This window comes from Mus pahari, chromosome 3 (genome assembly GCF_900095145.1).
Source record: "Mus pahari chromosome 3, PAHARI_EIJ_v1.1, whole genome shotgun sequence".
NCBI lineage: Eukaryota > Metazoa > Chordata > Mammalia > Rodentia > Muridae > Mus > Mus pahari.
The window spans coordinates 17,065,545-17,075,816 of record NC_034592.1 but is presented as its reverse complement, the minus strand read 5'-3'; the positions used below and the strand labels follow the sequence as shown (position 1 = coordinate 17,075,816).

At 50.9% G+C, this 10,272-nt stretch overlaps 1 protein-coding gene and 2 pseudogenes across 2 annotated transcripts in view; 1 reads left to right on the top strand and 2 right to left on the bottom strand.

Moving 5' to 3' along the window:
• Window positions 1–6,046, bottom strand: part of Slc27a4 (solute carrier family 27 member 4) — a 15,025-nt gene extending 8,979 nt beyond the window's left edge. Inside the window, exons 1-4 of one of the 2 annotated variants that reach the window (XM_021192390.2) lie at window positions 5,720–6,046; window positions 4,350–4,516; window positions 2,481–2,875; window positions 983–1,141 (exon numbers count right to left, since the gene is read on the bottom strand). In XM_021192390.2, coding sequence (XP_021048049.1) covers window positions 983–1,141; window positions 2,481–2,875; window positions 4,350–4,510 — 715 coding nt within the window. In that variant the 5' untranslated portion in view covers window positions 4,511–4,516; window positions 5,720–6,046. Of the gene's footprint in view, window positions 1–982; window positions 1,142–2,480; window positions 2,876–4,349; window positions 4,517–5,570; window positions 5,594–5,719 lie in introns of those variants that run through there. The other variant, XM_029536664.1, reaches the window with a different exon arrangement.
• A 2,582-nt stretch (window positions 6,047–8,628) lies between these two features.
• Window positions 8,629–9,045, top strand: LOC110317503 (annotated as a pseudogene).
• Window positions 9,046–9,860: 815 nt separating this feature from the next.
• On the bottom strand, window positions 9,861–10,011 carry LOC115063777 (annotated as a pseudogene).
• Between the last annotated feature and the right edge of the window lie 261 nt (window positions 10,012–10,272).

The following is a 10,272-nucleotide window of genomic DNA, read 5'->3' as shown; positions in this document are numbered from 1 at the left end:
GGATTTCTGAGTTCAAGGCCAGCCTGGTCTACAAAGTGAGTTCCAGGACAGCCAGGGCTACACAGAGAAACCCTGTCTCGAAAAAAACAAACCAAACCAAACCAAAGCAGGAAAAAGAATAAAAGAAGCTGGCACCATGGCCACTCCATACCATTGATGTCCATTTGCCCACCCAAATGGGCAATGTCACCAAGTACCCTGTCACACCCTGTGACAGGCGTGAGTTTCTCAGGAGTTCAAGAACCCCGCCGGACGGCACTGCCAGCAGCCACCTCAGGCACTGTGGCACCTGCTGTGTGCCAGTCCTCGGTAGTTGAGGGTAAGAGGTGGAACCAGCCATGGTCCCTGCCTTCTGGAAGCATCTAAGAAATGAGGGAAAGGAGAGTCTCAATTCTGGCAATGACAAGTCCCAGCCCTTCCTGCTGATACCCTAGCCTCGGGGTTGACCTTTACAATAAGCCCATAAAGTAGATTGCTACTATCCCCAACTTTATTGCAGCAGGACCCGAGGCTCAGAGGGCAGGTCAGAGGCAGGGAAGTAGCAGAGCCAGAATAGAACACAGATGGGGCTCAGCAGCCAGCAGGCAACAAAGCAGGTGGTGAGACATCAGTAGAAAGAGCAGCAGCTGAAGGGCTGTTGGCTCCAGTGTAGAGAAGACTCTAGGGAAGCTTCCTGGAGGAGAGGGCAAAGGCTGGGGCCTGGCAGAGCCTACGCTCAATAAGCTGGAAGGCTACACTGAAGATCTCACACTTACCCTCCTCTCCACCTGGCAAGCTGCAGGGTACACACAGTCCTGCACACAAGGCGGGACCATGGGCTGCTCCACAAATCCACAATTTCACCTTACTAGTAACCCCGCCCCATTTTCCAGATGGAAAAGGGGAGGTGCCTCACCTGTTCAAGGCACATGGCAAGTCTGCAGCCCTGAGGCCACTGTCTTCTAGAACATTTTGGAGCCCTGCAGTGTACTGTAAGGCCCACCTGTAAAGCCCTTGTCTGGGTGGCTGGGCAGGTGCTTCGGGGCATCCTCCAGAAGAGGGTCCAGATGTTCTGTGCTGATGGGCACTGTGCTGGGATCCCAGGATCCAGAGCAGAAGAGGCTGAGTGTGGGGTCCAGGCTAGCGTGGATCTCACAGATAGCTGAAGAGGAGACACTTCAGGTCAGCAGGCAGTCTAGCAAGTCTGTGTTCCCTGGACCTTTGTCATGCACGGCTGACAGTCAGGGAAGACTGAATGGTGTGGGGAAGCGGGTGAGGCTCATTTACTATTGTCAGGAGATGCATTTCTCAGGGACTTTCAGGAATCGTGATGCCTTACTCATAGGCTCCTGCTCAGAGTTGGGAGGTAGCTACAAAAACCAATTCTCTACCTCCCTGCCCTCTGCCCCTGCTGAAAAAAAAGGGAAAGAATAGGAGGAAGAAGAGGAAGAAGAGGGGGAGGAGGAGGAGGAGGATGAAAGTAGCTGTGTATATGGTTGGATAATGCAATGCAATCCAATCCTCCTGCCCCCTAGTGCTAGGGTTTTTGGTATATAACATCATATGCTAGCTACCATCAGCCCATTTTACAGCTGGAGAAAGTAATGCTAAAGATGGAAGAGATGTTGCAATCTCACACTGAGCTTTTTTTTTTTTAGCCTGCTCTAGTAGGCTTTCTGTCAGAGACAATTAGAGGACAAGAGGACAGAGGCTCCCATTCACAGAAAACCTTTTCTCAGGCCTCTTGGAGCGGCAGAGACTCTATTCACTCTGGGCATGGATCCTGGCCTGCTGGTTCTGCTTTCCCTAGCTTTAAATTCCTTCTTCAGTACTATGAATGAAAGAGCTACGTCTTCAGTCTTTCTGGCTTCCTTCTGACTCACCGAAAGGGCTTCTCTCACTGCTATATTCTTTCTCTCCACTTGGAGCATCTTACTACCTCTTCTACTACCTCATGACCACAGCACCATAGGGAGAAAGACCAGGAAGACTGTGGTCCAGCCTGAGATCAACTCTTAAGCATGCTGTCTGTGTCTGTGTGACGCTGGATGAACACCTCACTTCCCTCTGAACCTGACTCGAAGTCCAAAAACCAAGATGACAACGGCTGTCCCCTCAGTCTTAGAGAAGATCAGAGCTTCGGAAAGAACCACACTCAGCATTTTCGGTCCCTGACTCAGCAATAAATAAAACCCAGGTCTGAGAGGAAGGAAGGGACCTAAGTTCTGCTCCCCTTGTACAGAGAAAGCAGACGAGGCCAATCTACCCAAGGACCGGACAGCACTGGCCACACTGTGGGTGCTTAAGGGCAAGACCTTCTTGAGATTTGTGGTGCTGAGGCCAGGGAAACCAAGGCTCAGGGGACCTGTGGATCATAAAGGCTCTGCAGCATCCCTGGCAGGTCCAGAAGCTCTGGTGCTGAGACTCATACAGCCTCCCTCAGGGACAGAATGGACCTGTCACCTGTGCAAGGTCCCATGGGTCTCTCACATGCAGCTCACCTGAGGCCATCTCGGTGCCAAAGATGAGAGCTCGTGCCTTTGAGGTGTCAAGACAGTGGCGCAGGGCATCCCGTCTAAGGTTGGTGTTGATGAGAGCCGCCTCCACGCCCAGCTTGGCCATGCCTAGCCACAGACCCACAAACTCATTGCGGTTTTCCATAAAGAGGGCAACTACATTGCCTGAGGCCAGGCCCCGGGCCTGCAGGAAGTTGGCCACACTACTGGAGTATTCATCCAGCTGGCGGAAGGTCCAGTGAGTGTCTGTGCCCTCGAAAATCAGGGCTGTCTTGTCGGGGTGGCGCTGTACCGTTGAGGCAAACAGCAAGGGCACTGTCTTCCGCTCCTGAAGGTACCGTCGCACCTTGGTCTTTACCTTCAGGAGCACCATACCACCACTGTGTGGGAGCAAAGAAGCTGTAAGTGCTAAGCCAGGCTCCTGACACCTCAGCCCAGGCTGCTGGCCAAACAGCCTGAGGCTCAGGAACCAGCTAGCTAGCTTTTACTCTTTTTTGTTTTTTAGATTTATTTTTATTATTATATCTAAGTACACAGTGTTGCTGTCTTCAGACACACCAGAAGAGGGCGTCAGATCTCATTGTGGGTGGTTGTGAGCCACCATGTGGTTGCTGGGATTTGAACTCAGGACTTTCGGAAGAGCAGTCAGTGCTCTTAACCACTGAGCCATCTCACCAGCCCCGCTAGCTTTTACTCTTTTGGTGCTTTGAGACAGGATTTCTGTGTAGCCCCAGTTGACTTCAAACTCAGAGACCTGCCTGTTTCTGCCTCCCAAGTGCTGGGACTGAAGGCGTGTGCCACCATGCCCAGCCCCAGAGTTCTACTCTTATTCTCATCTCTTCTAAGTCTGCTGTTCTGCTAGAAGCCCTCTGGGGTGGGGCCCCAAGCCCATAGTCTCGACTCCCGATCTGGAGGTCTGGAGCTTCCCTTAGCCCTCACTCACTGCCATAGAAAATCAGGGATGAGCTTTCTCCCTGTAGGTGGAAGCAGGTACCTGTCACATTTACTACCTTGTCTCCTAGGCCTTCTCCATGCTGGGCACAGGGAAAACGTCCAGCTTGTGGAACCCGCCCCCCACCCCCACCCCACACTGCCAACTGCTACTTCTTTGTCAGTGCTGGGTCCTCTGGCTGTGCTCTGTCCCCCTCCCCAAACAGAGTCCTTTCCCTCCCGGAGACCTCTTGGATTTCTTGCCCAAGTTCCTCACCTGGGGCAGGATCCCTCTCTTTATCCCATGCTCCCACAGCTCCTGTGGGGCCACTAGACACCTGGTTATAGTCAGGCCAGACTGACAAACACTGAACTGTCCATTCTAGGCAAGGCTCCCTGTTCCGGGCACTAGAACTCAGGAGTGAGAAAGACCAGCAGGGTCTCTGCAGCAACAGCAGACAGTTTAGAGAGTTACTTCGTCCCTCTCTTACCTCCTGACAGTCTGGGCTTCTTCCTCTCTGACCCTCAGAACCAGCCTAGCACCTAGCATAGAGCAGCTGGGAGCAATTTCTCCCAGATGTCTAACTCAGGACTTGTGCTAGCATCCAGTGTCCCTCTGGGCTCTTTCAGGATGTGCCAACCTAAGGAAGGTCCTTTTCCACCTTGCCATGAACAGTGTCCTCATGACCCTTCTCAGACACATCTTATCAAAAATATCTGCTTTGATGTGTGCCCCAGGTCAGGGTTCGGGGATTCCTTGAGACTCTGACCTTGGAGATGAAAGTTCTAGGTATGACTGCCAGGGGAAGGGCATAGAGAGGACACTGCCCCTTCAATGACTCAGATGCCTTGTGCTGGCAGGGATAATGGCTGGTAAAGCCCAGCACAGTTGAGACCCCAAGGGAGGCTAGATATGGTACTCACAAGATATCTCTCCTGACCGTCTTGATGAAGACCCGGATGAAACGCCAGCCACCAGACCCCAAGTACAGGAGCAACAGGGAGAATCCCACCTGGGTCCAGGGCAGCTTCAGCACTATCTTGGAGAACAGTAGCGCCCCCACCAGAGATGCTCCAAGTAGCATTGTGACCTGCAGGTGCAAGGCGGTTAGGAAACTCAAACAATTCCTTCTTTAGGGGCCTCTACTTCTGCACCAGCAGCCACTTCACTATGAGCCCAAAGGGTCAGCCTATGGGGACTGCCTAGTCACCTCAAAAGGGGTGGCTTAGAAAAAGGTTCAAGGCAAAGCCAAGTTGGAGGGGCCTGGAGATCTACAGCTCTGGGGCTAAGAAACAAGAGGATGATCTAGCTTCTGGTTCTATCTTTGTCCACCTTGTCAAGTGACCTTGCTCTAGCCCCTTTCTGACTTCAGGCCATGGCACCTTACTCTATGCACTGGGTTAGTAAGACTTGCTCTTAGAGCCTTTCTAACGCAAACAGGACAATCCATTCACCGATATTCAAACACCCTAACCAGATGGCCGGGAGACAGACGCTGATAGACGTGTCTTTGGCTTGAGTCCTCTCCTAGGAACTCCAGGAGCTTCTGGAAATGACAACACCAAAAAGGGCAGCTTCCTGCACAGCCTGCCCACAGACTCAAGGTAGCGTTGTGCCTCTACCGGTCCATAGAGGGCGAGCCAGCAAATGGCTTAGAGGCAGGAGGGGCCTGAGAGGTGACAGCCCAGGGGTAGGGTGGAAAGAGGTGACTGTCGGACAGGAAAAGGATTTGGAAGTACTGCACTCACATATACCCACACATTCAGGTGAATCTTTGAGGACTAGCGCTGAGAAAGGGAAAGGCTGTGATGAAGCCCTGGGCAGAGATTAAGGCCCAAGCTCTATTCCCTCTTCTTTATGGATTTCGTCAAGAGGACTGCTAATGGACTGCTTTTCTTGGGAAGAGCGGAAGGTCAAAGATATGAAGTAGCCTGAATATCTCCAAGCCAGGCGGAGAACCCCACGGTCTGGACCACAGGGAATCCCTTTTGAGACTGCTTTCTGGAGAAAAGCATCAAGCTGTGGGTGGGAGGGCTACCGCGGGATCGCTAAGATCCTTCTTAGCTCTCTGACAGAGGCAGTCAAAAAGCCGGTCCGAGACAGCTGAGAGAGGAGACAGGACAGGAGGGGCGCCACGGACCGACCTGCCTCTAGACAGCCAGGACATCAGAGCGTTCGCGGGGCTGGGAGAAGGAGGGCGCGCCCCTCAGTCCGAGCCGTCCCCGCCGTCTCCCCCTGCTCGGCCTGGCACGTTTGCCCCGCTCAGAAAGCCGCCGTCCCCGCCTTAGCTCACCCGGCTGCGGCTGCGCGGCGCGGCGCCCCGTCAGGATGCGGCCCGGTTGCGGCAGCGGAGTGCGGTGCGCTGGGGGCATCGGCCGCCCCGGGGCACACACAGCCGAGCCTCGGTGCGTCTGGCCCACTCCTCGTCCTTGTAGGGTAGGTACCTCTGCCGCGCTCCACCCCCACCCGCCTCCCGCACCCGCACCGGCTGTGCCAGCCGGCAGCACCGCCTTCTGTGCTGTCCCCGCAGAGGGCGAGCTTCTGAGTCCGTGCACCTCAGCGCAACCCAGCCCCAGCGCGCCCGACACCGCCCAGCCCCTCCAGCTCTGCGCGCGCCACTGCCTCCGCAGCCGCCCGGCCCGCTGGGAGTGGTAGGCTGAGCTGCACGGCATGCTGGGAGTTGTAGTCCATGTGGGTCGTTCCTCTCTGCAATTCCCTGGACTAGGGGATCCAGGTAGCACATACCCGCCCACAGATCATTCGAGAATACATAGCCAGAAGCTGAGGCCCAAGTAGAATTTGTTTAACTTATTATTATTATTTACATTTGTTTGATTATTTGTGTATGTATAGATACATATGCCAAAGACCCTGTGTGGTCAGAGGACAACTCGTGGAAGTTGGTTCTGTTCTTACACCATGGGCTCCAGGGATCAACTTAAGGTTATTAGGCTTGGCCCTCAGTCTTGGGAACAATCACCTTTCCCTGATCCACCTTGCCAGTCCTGTTTGTTTTTGGAAACGGGGTGGTAACTTTGCCCTGGATCTTGCTGTAGTCAGTCTACTTCAGCCCCGAGCGCTGGCATTACAGGCATTAACTACCACACTTGTCTTGAAATAGAATTTAGTAAATGTTCAATACCACTTGCTGGGAAGAAAAAGCTGGATTCTGGCAGAGGTGAGCCTGCACAATGTGGAATTATGGATTCTGGCAGAACACACAGGGCATTGGGCTTCTAGACCATTCTGGAATGGTCATTCACCAGAGCTGAGAAAAGAACTGAAGAGCCAGGAGTAGTAGCTTCAGGGGATCTCCTCAAAGGTCAGGATTTAAAGCCTGTGTAACTAACTTTAACCCTGACTGATAACACTCCTGAACACTGGTACCTTTGTAAACCAAGAGCTTTGTCAGGCTGCGGGCAAGGGTCTAGACTCAGAGCCGTGGGACTGAGAACCTCTGAACAGTTCTGAGGTGACTACGCAACCAACGTGCCTATTACTGCCTCTGTTCTCAAATAGCCCCTTCAGTGACTCATCCTAGTCAAGTTCTTAAGGGGGAGGGGCAACCTTCAAGGTCTGTTTATAGGGATTACAGATGAAATTTTGGTATGAAGATGGTCTGGACCTGTTCAGGATTGCATCCATCGGAGAGGCTGGATAGTCAGCTGAAAGGATGTCTCTGGGGCTATAATAGCATGTGCCCCGTGTTCATAGGCATGTGCATTACAGACTAACAAGAGAATCATGTTCTCAGCAGAGAGTTCCAAATCTGTCCCTTCTTATGTATTAAAAATGGGTTTTAAGGGGTCGAGCACAGTGGTGCATACCTTTAACTCCAGCACTTGTGAGGTGGAGCATCTCTGTGAGTTTGTGCCCAGCCAAGGCTATACAGGGAGAATTGTGTCACAAACAAACAAACAACATCGCGTGGCTATGATTCATGGGCTCACCTCACAGCACTGGTGTGCAAATTCATGAACACATTTGAAATAGCGCTGACATATTTATTATTATAGTTTATAGGCTGCCTATAGAGAGCACATAAATTAAGCTCTAGGAGACATTATGGCTCCCTGTGTTTGACGTTATCCTGAGTGCACAGTGTGTCAGGATAAGGCTGGACACGAGCTTAGTAGAAGAGCCCTACCTAGCTTGCCCAAGGCCCTCTTTGATCCCAGAACCAAAACACCCAACCAATCAATTGAAAAAGCCAAGCAGGGCATTGTGACGCACACCTTCCCTGCCCACTCATGCATGTTCCCCCTGGGCACACACATACTTTTAGTCTCCACACGCGAGACCCAGAGACGCAAGCAGGTCTCTGTGAGCTGCACATCAGTATGTACTACATAATGAGTTCTGGGTGAGCCAGGGTTACAGCGAGACCCTGTCTCAAAGACAACCTGAGGAGTCAATTCAGCAGAAGGGAACATTGCTTGCTTCCCTAAGTATCCTTTCCAGTACCCACATCCAGTAGCTCACAATTGCCTATAACCCCAACTCCAGGGAATCTGAAGCCCTCTTTTAGCCTCTGCAAAATATGCATACACGTACATATATAAACAGAAAAAAATTTCAAATAAGGCGAGAAGGAGCAGGCCAGTCTAGGCCGTATGACATGTCAAGACTTTGTATCAGATAAAAACCCTGGGCAGAAAGACCTGGTGAGCACAAACATGCGCGTGCACTGGGATTAGTGAGTGGTAAAGCAAATGCTTGTTGGATGAGAGAGAAAGAGAGGGAGAGGATGGTGACCAGCGAGTGTGAACACTCACCCTAGATGGTTGAAGTCATCTGCAGGGGAGCAAGTGTGTTTGGGAGAGGCGACTGCTGTTCTTTTAATAAACTTGTCACAGTGGTCAAATGAGGGCAGTGCCCCACAGAATGCTGGGCTGGGCCTGAGGTCTAGAAACCAAACACAGACAAGCAAGACATCTTGCCCTCAAGCTGCTGGGCATGGACACGGAGAGGAGAGGGTGGGGAAAGGCTGTACCAGGCTGTTCCTCCCCACACTCTGGCTTCATCTGCTACTGCTCTCCTAGGGCTGTGTGCTTTCCTTGCTGGTCGGCCACAGCTAGGATGGAGTCCCGGACTTCAGTGGCTAGGCTTTGAGAAATCACTTTCCCAGAGCCCAGAATCTATCTGCACCTACTACATAGAAATCCCTCCTGGAGTGGTTCACACGACTCTCTGAGCTTTGCCATGCTGCCCAAAGACGACAAGAAGAAAAAGGATGCCAGAAAGTTGGCTAAAAAGGACAAAGACACAGTCAATAAGTCTGGAGGCAAGGCTAAGAAGAAGTGGTCCAAAGGCAAAGTTTGGGACAAGTTGAACAATCTTGTCCTGTTTGACAAAGCGACATACGACAAGCTCTGTAAGGAAGTTCCCAACTATAAGCATATTACTTCGGCTGTGGTCTCTGAGAGACTGAAGATTCGTGGTTCCTTGGCCAGAGTAGCTCTTCAGGAGCTCCTTAGTAAAGTACTTATCAAGCTGGTTTCAAAGCACAGAGCCCAAGTAATTTACACCAGAAACACAAAGGGTGGAGATGCCCCAGCTGCTGAAGATGCACGAACAGGTTTAATCAGCTGTATATTTGGGAAAATAAAACTTTATTGAATCAAAAAAAAAGAAAAAAGAAAGAAAGAAAGAAAGAAAGAAAGAAAAGAAAAAGAAAGAAAGAAAGAAATCCCTCCTGGGTCTGGCAAGAATTCAAGGTGACACACACAGAGCTGACCCACAGAAGACCCTCAGCTGGCCTCAACTCTAAGGCCAGAAATGGCACTGTTTCCATTATTGCTTGTGATGGTGTTGACAACTTGACAGTCTAGGATCACTTGGGAGGTTGGCCTTAGTTCATGTCTGTGGGGGAATCATTTTACATAAATAATGTGAGGGGATCCATCTTAATTGTGGATTGGAATATTCCCGGGACAGGGGTTCTAGGCTGTATAAAACAAAGAAAACTATTCAGGCATGATGGTGTATGCCTTTAACCCCAGCACTCAGGAGGCAGAGGCAGAAAGATTTCTATGATTTCAATCATCTACCTAGTGAACTTTAGGCTAGCCAAGGCTACATAGTGAGACCCTGTCTCAAAAATAACACCAACAATAAATTGATCTAGCTGAGTACTCTTAGTCCCAGTTTCCTAATGGTACATATGACCAGCTGCTTTTTAAGTTTTTGTTTAAACAAACAAAAAGTTGAAAACTGGGCAGAAGCAGTGTAAGGGAGAAGCCGTTGCTTTTACTGCTCAGTTTCAGACCATTGTAGCAGGCAGACCTCCGAGTTCAACGCCAGCCTGGTCTACAGAGCGAGTCCCAGGACAGCCCAGGACTACAGAGAAACCTTATCTCACAAAACAAAAATAAAAAAAAAATGTTTATATGTGCATGTATATGTGTATGTACATATGTATGGTGCACCAGTCCTAAAGGTCCTGAGTGGAGTGGATGTGACAAGCTCCCATTCCAACTTCTAGCTCCAAAATCCACGTACTATATGATCCTAGGATAGAGGACATGTCAGATATTAAACTGACAAGAACAGATACTAGACTTGATTGATAATAGTCAAAAGTTTCAGAAGCAATTAGATGTATTTCACTTCATATGGATGAATGTTTTGCTTGCATGTAGGTGCCTGTGGAGGTCAGGAGAGAGCACCAGGTTGTAAGAGGACATTGGATTTCCTAGAACTGGTGTTATGAATGGCTGTGAGCCACCACGCGAACGCTGGGAACCAGAGACCTTTGCAAGAGCAACAAGGACTCCTAAGCACTAAGCCCCAGTTTCCCCTTCCCTTCCCTTCCCTTCCCTTCCCTTCCCTTCCCTTCCCTTCCCT